Below are 14,528 nucleotides of genomic sequence, written 5' to 3'. Positions count from 1 at the left end.
ATCTAAATAATTGACTTTTCATTAATGTTAAAGAATGAACTAAGGGAGGAAAAAAAAAGGAATAGAATTGATATAGGGAAATAGAGCAGTTTTCTTCTATATATATATATGAATGTATAAATTATATATGAATATATAAGATATTAATTTGCTGCCATTTCGATTTAACTCACGTTAACGTGCTCTTTTTAATACATATACGCATAGGTATACATTTATATATATAAGTAAATACATACAAACATACATGAAGTTACTAGTACCCTCCTGCATTATGAGATAATGAAAAACTGCGTATACATCAGTTACGTGAAAAAGTCGATTGAAAATGAGAATGGGGAATTTTTAAACTTTGGAGATCTACCTGAGACCGTAAAGGGAAACGAAAAGGATGAAAACAAAAAAGGAAAACAGTCAGATATGCAAGAAATTAAGATACATAAAAAAAAAGTAGATGAAGTAAGAAATGCCTTAAGCGCAAATTGCAGAATAGTAAAAATAGAAGATGAAGAAATTGAAATAGGTAAATGGAATTCAATAAAAGATACCCCAATAAATGAGCACATTATAAATGCCCTGATAAATAATTTTCATTTCAAACACTTCTTACCGTGTCAGAGTTGTGTTTTACAATATTCATTATTATATAAAAATGGATCAAACTCTTTACTTAATGGTGATATATATATTGAAGTGCCTACAGGTTTAGGAAAAACGTTATGTTATATTATATCCATTTTAGATTATTTCTTATGTAATAAGGATAATAACTTATTTTGCCTTATATTAACAGCAACAGAAGAATTAGTGGTTCAAATATTAAATGTTATAAATAAATTTAAGATAAATAATTTAATATGTCAAAGTATAAATACAAATATGTTTCATGCGAATATTTATTTTGATGAATTTATTGATAATGAGAATTTTTTTAAAGGCACCAACATTATTGTAACGACCACGGGTAAATTTGAAATGTTATTTTATAATAATGAAGAATTATTTAAAAATTTAAAGTTTCTAATTATTGATGAAGTAGACAAGATTTTATCATTTAGCAAAACTAATATAAATAGTTTAGTAAACTCGTTAACAAATATTGTAGAAAAAAATCAAAATTTATGTACTACTTTGTACAAACCAAAATATTTTCTTCAAAAAATTTTAGTCTCAGCTACCTTATGTAAAGTTTCAGACAGCATTATGTCTATAAATTTATATAGACCTATATTATTTTACTACATAATTAGTTACAAAAGAAATGAAGAATTTTATTTATATGTAAAAAAAAAATACAATAAGTTGTATAATCTAATTAAATTAATTCTGGACATCCAAGTCAAAGGTAATGATATTACGAAAAATGTTTATAGATCGAAGTACTAACAAATAAATCTGATCTTTAATTCTTATTGCCCTTTTTATAACACTTTTTTAGAATTAATGTTATATTATTTATATTACCTTTGGGTTTGAAGTACCTGTTCTTTGTTGTCATTTTTATATATATATTATTGTAGGTTTTGTTCATCCATTTTTATAAATTTTGTCAATTGTTTTTAATTTTTGTCCGTCCTTTGTTTTCAATTCTGTTAGTCATTTGTTGACAATTTTGTCTTCTTTATTTTTTTTCCCTTATAGAAAACCTGAGTATGCTAATTTTTTGCAATGACGAAGAATCGTCTCATTTGCTATTTCGATACCTAACGGTATATTTTAGCTACACCAATGAGGCACTTTATAGTATTAAGGAGTACAATCGTAATTTATCTAGAAAAAGGAAAACGAAAATTCTGAACGAGTTTTTTACCCATCAGTTGAATATCTTAATATGTACAGATTCTCTTTCGAGAGGGTTGGACACTGTGAACGTTAATTATATCGTTAATTACGATATGCCTGGATACTATAATGTTTTAACGCATAGGGTTGGACGACTGGGAAGGTATGTCATATCTGTGTGTGCACATACATGTTCACAAAACTTATATATACATACATACATGCATACGTTCATGCATACACACTTTCATATGTGCATGCATACCCACACACATGTATGTATATATGCGCGTTTATAATGGTGTAAGGGGAAAGAACTGTTGGAGTGCTCAGCTGAAATTTCTGTCCGTGTATGTATTAATTACACGATCGAGTTGCAGTGTGTTCACTGTTTTAAATTTGCATAAAACAAGGATTTTTGCACATGTATACGTTCATGTGTTTACAAGCAAATATGCATGTATATACACATACACGTATGTACGAAAATAATTACCTTTTTTTGCAGATACAACAGCAGAAGAGGAACAGTATATCATTTTATTAAGAAAAAGGAAAAAGCAGTGATGTTAAAGTCAGCTAGGCAAAGAAACATAAAGGCTATTGCAAAATTGAAATTCAAAAAAGCAAATTTAATTGACATTAAAAATAATTTATTGCACTTGAAACCTTTAATTAAAAACTCGTTAAAGAAGGAAACTATGGAAATAATAAATAGACACAAATTATATGGCTATGACGATTTGAGAAAGCTGTGCGCCCCACCATGACAGTATCAAATGGGTATATTATGTACGTACATAAATATATGTACGTACATAAATATATGCACGTACATGTAAATCCGTTACATTTCTGATTTTTTTTGAAGCGCTGCAAAAAAAAAAAAACTTTCCACGCTTAACAGTTTAAGTGAAAAAATCATATTGTTCGAATATCCGTTATTTAAAGCCAATTTTATTTGCTTTCATATTAGAGGCACAAAAATACACGAACATATGTGGGGGTAACATTCTCATAAAAAAGCAAACAATTTTTTAAAATGTAGCATTATTATAATAAAAATGTATTTATTAATATGAAATTTTTAGCCATATTTTTATATAATTAGCGTGCATATATTATTGGAGGAATTGTTTTAAATTTTACAACATTTCACTTACCTCTTCATGTAATCATTTAACCTGTTAAGTTTGTTTATTTTTTACCCTAATTTGTTGTATTTTATTTTATTGTATTTTATTTTATTGTATTTTATTTTATTTTATTTTATTGTATTTTATTTTATTTTATTTTATTGTATTGTATTTTATTGTATTGTATTTTATTGTATTTTATTGTATTATGTTTTATTTTATTGTATTGTATTGTATTTTATTGTATTGTATTATGTTTTATTATACTGTACTTATTTTTATTTTCTTTTTCTAATATACATAATATTATTACATATTGCTACAATTTTTTTATTTTTACTTATACGATTTTTTGGCTTTTATTTACACCCTTTTTTGGCTTTTACGTATACAATTTTTTAGTATGTATTTGTACATTTTTTTAGCTTTTGTTTTATGCACTCTCTAAGTGAAAAATTGTTTCATTGAAATGGTGAGGATGTTATTTGCGGAAATTAGCAGTTTTCGCACTTTAATTTAAAAGGAGTAACAAAAAATGGGAAAAAAAAATAAAGTAAAACAACAAATAGCTAAGCAACAAAAAAATGAAGTAGCGCATATTTTCACATTTCACATAATAATGAAATACACCACAAAAAAAAAAAAGTTTGATTTTATTTTTATAACTAGACTATATATATATGCCAAAAAAAGTTGCAGTGTGTATGCACGCAGTATATGTATGTGTACATATGTACTCATATAATGTGGGAAACAAAATTCCATATGGAAAAAATAAAGACAATTATAAGAAAAATCTAAAAAGTTTTATTAAAAAAATAAATATCACAATCAGAAGTGAGAAATTAGAACAAATGTAAATAGCCTTTCTTTGTTTCTTTGTTTCATTCTTTCTTTTTTTTTTTTTTTTTTTTGCATTTTTTAAGTTTTTTTTTACCTTCCCTGTTCCATTTTTGGTTATCCTTTTTTTTCTCCTGATACATTCTTTAAAAAAAAAAAAAAAGATTAATCAGATTAAAAAAATTGAAAAGATTGAAAGGGTTAAAACGGTTAAAGGGATTCAAAAGTTTAAAAATATTAAATAGGATAAAAGTATTAAAAAAATTTTTTAGTTACATTTTTAAAATGATTAAAAATTGAAAAATTGAATTTTTGCAATATTGTGCTGCTGTTTTATGCTGCTTTATTATTATTCATTTTTTTACACATTTGAATGTTCAAATATTTGGAGGCGAATACGAAAATTTGGAAATTATTAGTTTTATTTTTTTTTTTTTTAAATAAAATTAAAGTATAAACTTTTCTCTATATGAAAAGAACAATTTTTTTTACTGTGAATTCAAGTATCTGAACTTCATTTTGTTTTATTTTTTTTTTGTTTTTTGCGTTTTTTATTTTTTAAACATTACATGTGTGTACGTGAACGTACGTATTTACATAATCGCATGTATGTAAAGATATGAATTTTCCTTTTTATCATACTACGCACAATTTTTTTGCTATTTCCTTTGACTGTCAGTAGTATTAGAGGAATTTTTGTACGAACGCATAATATAACACCTTGTTAGTGCCAATTATTTCTCATATTTAGAAAACATCTTTGCTTTTTTTGCCTTCTGTACGAATTGATCGTTTGTATCTCGTTTGGGCATAAATAAACGAGTGGGTACAGGCATACGTGTGTGTGTGGCTGTTTGCGTTTGTAGTTGTAATTGTAATTGTGTATGTTTGTACGCGTATTTGTGTGCTGGTGCTGGAGTGTTCATACTGCGTAGGTAGACGCAAAAATGAAAAAGTTAGTGGTATTTGTTTTTGTTTTTCTTTTCCTTTTAAAAGAAGTGCTTATATACGCACAAGAGCATGTGTGTGATTTTACAAAGGAAAAATACTTGTTAGGTAAAAATGAAAAGGAGTATTGTGAAGTGCATGCTAACCCATTCGACAGTGTAACGTTTATATGCCCAGAAAAAATTGGAGCAGAATGTTTTCAGAACGTAAATATAGTAGATGATATTACAAAAGAGAAAATGGATTCATCTAAGATATCAATAGATGAAATATTATACGGATCAACAGTATATGGGGATACTCTTTTAATATCTCCTACAGTTAAAAAAAATACAACATTTTATTGTTTTTGTAATTTACAAACAGCAGATGTGCAAAAATATCTGCAAGAAAGAAAAGCAGAAAAGGAAAAGCTAATCAAAGAATCAAAAAGTATTGTTGTTGAAGATTCAGAGGAAGAAGAAGTACTGGTAAAGGAAGAAGAAGAAGAACAACAAAAAGTAGATGAACATTTAGAAAAAGCTTTACAAAGAGTTAAAAAGTATAAAAATATAATAGAAAAGGAAAAGAAAAAAGATAGTGGTGAATCCCCTGAGGATAATGAAGAAATAGTAGAAGAAGAAGTAGATGAAGAAATTAAAATAAAAACAGAAAAAATAATAACAAAATATGGTATAATGAAAGTTGTTGTTTCTACAAGTGATACAATAACAAAAGGTTGTGATTTCGGTAATAATGTAGTTAACTATTTTTCTAATCCGTATCCTGTGGAGAAATATGGAGGTAGTAGAGTCTGTCGTATAGAAGCAAAACCAGGAGAATTCGTAGGATTTAAGTGTATTTACGATAATACTGGAAATGTTGAACCAAATAATTGCTTTGATAAAGTACTTTATGAAGATAAAGAAACTGATTTGAAAACATTGATGCCAGGGTATATATCTTATGGAAATAAACGTCAGGGAAAGTATGCCTTCTATTTGAAACTTCCTCATTTTATACAGCATAATTATACTATTAGGTGCAAATGTAGGTCTACTGTGGCTCAATATGATAATTACGTTTTCGAGTTGGCTGTTGAAGGAGGGGAGAGTGCAGCTATTTCCCAGACCTTTCAAGACTAAGGAGTGGGTGCACCTACGCATACACATGTAATGCTCATGTTTATGTGTATATAATATGCATGCATGCGAATACATGTTTATTCCTGACTCAGACACAAATTTAAATTTTTTTTTTTAAAACAACTTTTTCTTCCATTTTTTTCTTTAACAGTATACCGTATACACATTTTTCTACAAATAAAAAAAAAAAAAAAAAAAAAACTTTTTTAAATTTTAGTAAATATGTTTTTTTTTTTTTTTTTTTAATGACAATTTTTTCAAATACTAAAGGTCCTTGTCCTGAATAAAATGAATTGGATATTGTGTTATAAAACTAAAAATTAACAAAAAGAAATAAAGAAGCGAGTAACTTTAAAATTTTAATTTTTTTATGTAAATTTTCAAAATGTTAAATATAGGAACAGGAAGGATTAAAAGAAAAAGAGATGTGAAAATATGAGAAAAAAATGAACAGTTATAGTGACATTAACGCGCTTATGCTGGTATTTTTTATTATAATAGAATGAAAAATAATATATTATAATATATTCTAATATAACACATGACGAATGTGAATCTTATAATTTCTCATAATTTCTTTATATATTTTCTTTTATACATTCCGTAAAAATAAGGTCTTCGCGTAATGTTGTACTTTCTGGTTTTTTATTCTCTTCTCATGTATACGTTTGAGCTTGAGATTGAGCTTTTTTCTTTTTTAGGTTAACTCTTTAATTTACTTTATTTTTTTGTGATGAAGCACGAATAAGGGTTACTTGCTGAAGTTGCTTTACACACTTACAAATTACAATTTTGAGAAACTGGCAATTTTTTCAAAAAAATCTCTTGCACTTTCCTTTTTTTACAAAATTTTTTTTTTTTTTTTTGTATGCAATTAATGTAGAAAAAATTTAATTGGATATATTGGGGTTTTCCCCTCTTTAGTGTAGTTTAACATTTCTTTTTTTTGCATGTATTGTGTAGGTTGAGAAACATGCATTTTTTTCTTCAATTGTAACCGAGATAAAATTTGAAAAATAATTATTTTTTCGATCTTGTTTTTTTTTAAGTTGCTTGTTCTGCTGTTTTGAGTTGTCTGATCTGTTTGATGTTGTTTCTTATGCCATAGCTAAATTCTGTTCATTTTTTTTTTTTTTTTTTTACAACCTGTAATGAAAAAAACTTAAAAATAATATATTATTTTTTCCCAATTTTATTTCTGTTTTATACACTTAACTTAAAGAGGAAAATTTTTAGTTAATCAAGTTATTATTTTTGTCTTATATTCTCACCAATATATAAAATATATTATTCTTAATTGTTAATACTTATTTTATTTTATTCTCTCGCTCTTCTTTTTTTTTTTTGTTTTCATTTTGCAACTCTCCTATTTTAGCAATATTATATATAGAACAGTATCTTTAAAACAGAGATTCAGTTTAAAAAAAAAAAAAAAAAGTTTTGATTATTATACAGAATAGCTTATAGGAAGGAGAAAGAGACATTAAAAAAAAAAAAAAAAAAAATGAAACTTTATATACTTGTTCTTTTTGTTGCGCTTAGCTACTACTGCTGTAGTTTTGGAAAGTCAGAACAGGAGAAATTTGAACTCGGAAAAAATAATGGGATAAGGGATATAGTCTTTAATGAGGTAAATGAAAAAGAAAATTTAACAAAGAACATTTTAGTAGATAAGGATATTAATAACGACGATGATAAAAAAATACTAGACCAAATGAAGAATGGAAATCCTATTTCTTTTGACATAAGTGGAGGGATAGAAATATCTGGAGATAATGAAAAAGGAGAAGAGGCACTGTTGGGATCTGGGGATGCGAGGAATAAGGAGAAAAATGAAGTGGAAAATGAAGGAGAAAATGAAGAGAAAAATAAAGGGAAAAATGAAGGAGAAAATGAAGAGAAAAATAAAGGGAAAAATGAAGGAGAAAATGAAGAGAAAAATAAAGGGAAAAATGAAGGAGAAAATGAAGAGAAAAATAAAGGGAAAAATGAAGGAGAAAATGAAGAGAAAAATAAAGGGAAAAATGAAAGGAAAAATGAGGTATATGGAAAAGGGATAAATAACCCAAGCTTCGGAGAAAAAGAAGAGGGAAACATAGCAAATGACGAAGAAAAGATAACTACAGAAAAAGGGTCAAACCTGATGAAAAGTATTGATGTTCCTAAAAATTATGAAAAAACTTTTGAGGAGCTATTAAACATGGGAGATGAAGATTTATCTGAAAACATGGAAAAACCAGAGGGTAAAAATATGATGAGCATTTCAGGAAATGAAAAACCAAAACAAGACGCGAATAACATAGATCTAAAAGTAAATAACGATATGGTAATACCCACAAAAGAACAACAACAAGAAGAAAATCATTCAAGGATTAAGGGATATGTAAGAACATTGTTAAATGAAGAAAAAATAAATTTAAAATTAAATATAAATAAATTTTTTAAGAAAATATTTAACTTAATAGTAAGGGAAAAAATAATGAGTACTCTGTGTAGTAGACAAGAGGAAGTACCAAAGGAGGTAAAATTGGAAGAAGTCAAAACATCAGCTACTAGAAATGATTTGTTAAATCTTCCCAGCGAGCAGAATATGCAAAATGAAAATGATGAGGGAAACACCCAGAAGAGTACAAACAACGAAGGAGTAGTAAGTGAATTAAAAAGTTATTCTAAGAACAAACCAGCAAAGTGTCCTTTGTCAAAATTAAGCAAGAGACAATTTTATAAAACAGAAGACATATATAGTTATTATACTTCTTTAGAAGAAATGTTAAAGAATAGAAAAATTCGTATAAAAACTGATAGTGCATCAAAACATTTCACTTTTCATCCAATTGAAAAAGCAAAAGAAGATTTTGAAAGGATGGTAAATAATAATATTTTTATAGAAGCGGTTAGAACAATATTATTCGACTCTTATAATAAGAAAGAAAAGTATGTCTATTCAAGTTTTGCAATTGTTATTGACACTTTATTTTCTTTAATTAAAGAAGAAAAAGTTGTAACAGATATGTACAAATTTGTCCGATTATTTTTAAAAGATCTAAATATGTTAAACTGGAAGATTTTAGACTTTTTAAAAAAAACATCATTTAATGGTGTAAAATTGCACCATATCCCTAATTTGAGTAAAACAGATTTTGAGTTCATTTTAGCGAAAATTTACTCTCGTTCTGTTTTGGGTAATATTTTAAGTAATAACTCTAACTCCTCATATATGAGCAAAATATCAAAAACTTTGAAGAATAATAGTGAACGCTTTTTAAAGTTCAGCTTTCTTGAAAATTCTGAATATAAAGATAAAATTATCTCAAACGAAGGTAGTAGACTAAAAGATTCTCTTTCATTTGATGATGAATCTTTATGTAAATATATCCCAATAAAAAAGAAGTAAGTTATTTGGAGAAAAAAAAAAAAAAAAAATATAAGCCATGTAATTTTAAGCAGAGTGGCTGCACATAAAGAGAATGTGCACGTTTATATCTGTTAATACGTGTATAAATATATGTACATGTACACGTACATGTATATTTACATTTATACATACTGCTCATTTGAAAATACATGTATGTGCTGTTTTACTTCTAATGCGCGACATCGTAGGTTTATATCTTTTTAACTTTATTGCATTTTTAATTATCTATATTTTTTTATCTAATTTTATTTCATACATTTATGCTTAATTTTTTTTGAAGAATAATATATACCCGTACATAATTCCATAATTTTTCATAAATTCGTTTTGCTTCTTTGTTCATATAACTTATTACATAATCATATAAAATTCTCCATATTTTGTTATTATCCTTATGTTAAGGCATATTTGTAATTAAAAATTGTTTTTTTGTTTATGATTATATAAGTTCTCCACTGTATATTTATTTTTTTTTTATTTTTTTCTTTTTATTTCGCACCGCAGAATATTATACGAAAGGCTCAAAAATACGAGAAAAATTGCAGAAGAAGCAATACTGGATTATTTATTTCGTTTACTAATTAGAAAAGTGCACGAATTTGTGGTAGAATAATTTGGGAATAACTTTATAACATTAATAAAAAGTTTTTCCAGAAGGTAAGAAGGTGTGTATAGGAGCAAGAAAATGAAGAAAGTGTGCATAGGTCATGCAATCCGTACCATACGCACACACATATCTATCTATCTATCTATATATCTATCTATATATATATATATATATATATATATATATATATACATATATATATATATATATATATGAACATGGGTGTATATATAATGTTTTGTAAATACATGTACATGTATGTAAATTTTTTTTCTTTGCGTTATTTTAATTTTCTCTCTTAATTTTTTAGTACTCTATTTTTACTAAAAAAAAAAAAGGAAAAAAAAAAAAAAAACACAATTACGTTTGCGTGGTTAGAAAAGAAGATAAGATGGTTGGAGCATTTGCTGCCACCTGTCTATATATTTTACAGATGTATTTTTGTTTTTTCCTTTTTTACTAACTATTGAACTTTTTTACCTTTTTTGTCTAACAATTCATATTTTTGTAAATATGCGTAAAACGTTTCTTCCTTTTACTTACAAATATATTTTTTCAATTTTGAAATGTGAGGTCGTTTCCCTTAAAGTCATAAGAAGTGGAAGAGTTTCTATGCATTTAAGTGCACTTCGTGAAGGCTAAAAAGAAAAATCAGGGAAAAAAGAAAAATGGAAAAAAAAAAAGTTCATATATGTATTTAACAAATTAACGAAAGGAAGTTTGGCACAAAGGGGGAAAAAACATCTTAGCAGTATATTTTATTCATGTCTTAGTGTGTGAACACTTAATTAAAAGCTTTTTTCAGTTTAGTTTTTTCTTTTTATTGAAGTGGTTAACATAACAGTAGAAAGATAACTAAAAGGAAGGGACTTCAAACCATGTGGTTATTTACATGTGTATAGATACATAAATATATATAAATATTTGTAAAAATATATACATACATATACATATATATATATATGTACGCGCATCGCCTTTCACTTTTTAGCATCTCGCACTGTTAAGATTACATGTCGAATTTTTTTATTTCCTTTCAAAAATTATCTTGATATGATTTTATGTATTGCGTTTTTTTTGATTTTTTTGAATTATGTAAAATGTGATATACCTGTTCACTGTTTAAGTAGACATGTAGAGGGAAAATGGGAAATTAACTTGGGTTTATTAAAAAGAAAGAATTTGAAAAAAGAACAGTCACAATATGAAAAAGGAGGAAATAAGTTGAATAATGATGAGAATGAACAGATCTATGATTATAAATGCGGGTATAGAAGACCCGACCATCCCGATTACCATGGTGTAATATATTTATATCGTTTTATGTGAATAAGATTTTTCTATCACCTACCATTTAGTTCAAGTGTATTTTTCTCCCATTTACCTTGTTCATATTTTGTTTTTACCATTTTTGCAATTTCACGTTCTACGTAGTTTAGCTTTAGTTCTTCTGCATACATGATGATATTTTACATACACATGTGCCGTCATCTTCCCCTTGATGCAAGCATTTCCCTATGGCAAATTTTGTTGCATGTGTTATGTATATGTATTTTCTTTATTTTACTGCTTTACAGTTTTCTGCTTTTTCCTTCTTAACTTAATCTCATATCATAATATCCTGTGACTCATTTTTTTTACAGAGTCACTGGACCCTGAGAATGTAAAAGAACGATTCGAGGAGATAAAAAGGGAAATCGTTGTTTTCAACAAAGATCGGACGATAAATATACTTGAAAATGACCAAGTTAATCCTTTATATAGAGGTTACTGGAGGATAATATATGATGAAGGTTTATATATGGAAGTGTATAAAGAAAAGGGAGAAAAAGAAATTTATTTTTCTTTTTTTAAATTTAAAAAGAAAGATGATTTATCTTACAGTTATTGCAATAACTTGATTATGGGTATGGTAAATGTGTACCTCTTGAAGGATAAAAATAGGAAAGAAGGAAATATTGCTAATAACACTATTACTTATAATAGTGCTAATAATTCTAGTAGTTATAATAATGGTAATTACCCTAACATCATTAATGATGATGGTAATAGTGAAGACCACTATTTTTCTGATAATCACAATAACAACCTAGATACAAGTACAGGGGAAGAGTTTCCCTCATCCCGGATGAGTAATGGTACAGAACAAAATAAACATGAAAACGTTAGAAAGCGCGATGAAACAAGAGGAAGAAGTTTCTTAGAAAAAAAAAAAAAAAAAAATCAGAGTGTAATAGATCGAAATAATTTATATGAATTAAACAGAAAAAAAAATAATTTTTTACCGTCAAAATACAAGTTATTCGATAAAGATAATAAGCAGGACTTTGGTAATAGTGCTCCTCTATCAAATGGAAAAGATATAGTAGGAGAAAAGGGGGAAGGAGAATTTGAAGAATCAGTTGATTACTATAATGACAATTTCATCGATTTTAACCTTTTAACAATGAAGAGATATTGTTGGTATGGAAAAAAATTAAATGCCACCTCTGACATGCCCACAAACAAAATACCTGTCCACATGGTATCTCCACTAGTAATTGATGCAGCTGAACACAACCAGAATTATGAAAGTATGAAATTACAAGAGACGGAAAGTGAAAACGAAAAGGGGAATAATATAGAAAATGAAGATGTACATAAAAGGAAATATAAAGAGTCAGACAAAGAAGATTATAAGAGAGAAGACGAGAAGGGGGGATGGGAAAGACATGAACAGGCATTCATAAAGCCTCACACACAATACAAAAATGATATTCATTCTAATATAGATACTTCAACAAAGAGTACAAATAAAAAACACAAGGATGATAGCTTATTCAATATGTATTATAATAAAGACATTACCTTAACAAATTTCGATTGGACAAACGAAGAAGATGTAAAAAATAGATTAGAAGGTACTTACATTAAAATTGTTGACGATGCAATAGATCAAAAAGATTGTGGTTCATGCTATGCCAATTCAACTGCTTTAATTATTAATAGTAGAATAAGGATCAAATATCACTATATAAAAAACATCGATCATCTGTCCTTCAGTAATCAGCAATTAGTAGAATGTGATTTTTTCAATCAAGGATGTAATGGTGGTTACATATACCTGTCTTTAAAATATGCATATGAAAATTTTTTATTTACAAATAAATGTTTTAAAAAATACATACATTTACGCATGATTGAGGACGAAAATAATAATGCACTCTGCGATCGATTTGATACCTTTAAAAACTTTTTGCACCAAAAAGAAGCAACCTCTATTGGAAATGGGGACAAAAGAGCTACTAGCAAAAGTATAAAAGAGGGAACATTTTTACCAACGGACCTTAAAATAGAGGGACGGATAAACAACAATATTAAACTGCATCGTAATAGAGGCAGGCATAATGCCATTCGTGGCAATAGTGGTAACGACGACAGTGGAGACGAGGAACTAAGTCAGAACTACGTGCTAACCGATCACATATCTTACGAAAAGAATATATTGGACGCATCTCAATTGAACAGTTGTGATGCAAAGGTTAAAGTAACAAAATTTGAGTATTTAGATATAAAAGATGAAGAGGACTTGAAAAAATATCTGTATCACAATGGGCCTGTAGCAGCAGCAATTGAGCCACCAAATAATTTTTCAGCGTACAAAAAAGGGATTTTAGAGGGTAAATTTATAAAAATGTCTGATGGGGAAAAATCTAATGCGTATATATGGAATAAAGTTGATCATGCTGTTGTTGTAGTAGGTTGGGGGGAAGATAATGTAGAGAATTTGTTAAAAAAAAAAAAAAAATCCAAAAAAAAGAATTCCTACGATGATCATATTTACAACCATTTGGAGGAAAATAAGAAAAATAATAATAAAGTCGTGAAATACTGGAAAATTTTGAACAGTTGGGGAACAGAATGGGGAAATGAAGGTTACTTCTACATATTACGGGGTGAAAATTATTTACGAATAAAGTCGTACCTTTTAGCATGTGACGTTAATTTGTTTATTAGACAAAGGTGAAACAGGGTGGAAGGGAAAATAAAAAAAAAAAAAATGAAAAAGTACTGATGTGTGTAAGAAATTATCGCTTTCGTTTTTAATTAAAGGCAGGTTTTATTAATTACATATTTCATGTACTGTTACGGAATTAAATAATTTTAAATAATGGAGTTTTCATACCTTTTCGGTTTCAAAAAAAAAAATTATTCACACATATGTATACATATATATTTAAATATATATTTCTTTTTTATAATTCTTTAAAAAAAAATAATTAAAGGCTTCATTGTACATGATTTGTGACGTTTTTAAAATATGCATTTTTTTTCATTTACCTTTTTATAATTTCAATTTAGCTATTTAAAAAAAAAAAAAAAAAAAAAATTGATGCTTTATACTCATTCAGAAAAAATTTACTAAAATACACTGTTATCATGTTTGTATTATAAGTGTACTAATATGCATAAAACTTATGAAATGTGCACAAACATAAGTACACATTTTAATCCTTTAAAAAAGGAAGTCTCGTACGTGTAAACAAATTATTCAACGCAAAATAAAAAATTTATAAAAAGGCATGCCGTGCATTGTCACATCGGTGTGTCAGCATGTTAACGGTGCTAAGTGGTGTATACATATACTGATACACATGTGTATATATATATATATATATTATATGCATACAAATGTG

General features: G+C 27.1%; 4 protein-coding genes across 4 annotated transcripts; all 4 read left to right on the top strand.

Moving 5' to 3' along the window:
- Window positions 1-282: 282 nt before the first annotated feature.
- DDX51 (ATP-dependent RNA helicase DDX51, putative) lies at window positions 283-2,552 on the top strand (the record flags this gene model as incomplete). The annotated part of the gene is made up of 3 exons (XM_029008778.1): window positions 283-1,345; window positions 1,642-1,945; window positions 2,291-2,552. 3 exons carry the CDS (start codon window positions 283-285, stop codon window positions 2,550-2,552), a joined length of 1,629 nt encoding a protein of 542 aa, XP_028859371.1.
- A 2,153-nt stretch (window positions 2,553-4,705) lies between these two features.
- On the top strand, window positions 4,706-5,830 carry P41 (6-cysteine protein, putative; the record flags this gene model as incomplete). Its single annotated transcript, XM_029008777.1, has 1 exon — window positions 4,706-5,830. One exon carries the CDS (start codon window positions 4,706-4,708, stop codon window positions 5,828-5,830), a length of 1,125 nt encoding a protein of 374 aa, XP_028859370.1.
- A 1,504-nt stretch (window positions 5,831-7,334) lies between these two features.
- PmUG01_03014900 (conserved Plasmodium protein, unknown function) lies at window positions 7,335-9,858 on the top strand (the record flags this gene model as incomplete). Its single annotated transcript, XM_029008776.1, has 2 exons — window positions 7,335-9,220; window positions 9,750-9,858. 2 exons carry the CDS (start codon window positions 7,335-7,337, stop codon window positions 9,856-9,858), a joined length of 1,995 nt encoding a protein of 664 aa, XP_028859369.1.
- A 1,047-nt stretch (window positions 9,859-10,905) lies between these two features.
- Window positions 10,906-13,858, top strand: DPAP3 (dipeptidyl aminopeptidase 3, putative; the record flags this gene model as incomplete). The annotated part of the gene is made up of 2 exons (XM_029008775.1): window positions 10,906-11,152; window positions 11,496-13,858. The coding sequence occupies 2 exons, from the start codon at window positions 10,906-10,908 to the stop codon at window positions 13,856-13,858; spliced, it is 2,610 nt and encodes an 869-aa protein (XP_028859368.1).
- Between the last annotated feature and the right edge of the window lie 670 nt (window positions 13,859-14,528).

The sequence above is a fragment of the Plasmodium malariae genome (genome assembly GCF_900090045.1).
Source record: "Plasmodium malariae genome assembly, chromosome: 3".
NCBI classification, from domain to species: domain Eukaryota; phylum Apicomplexa; class Aconoidasida; order Haemosporida; family Plasmodiidae; genus Plasmodium; species Plasmodium malariae.
The sequence above is the reverse complement of the archived record's forward strand: the minus strand, read 5'-3'. Positions and strand labels throughout refer to the sequence as shown.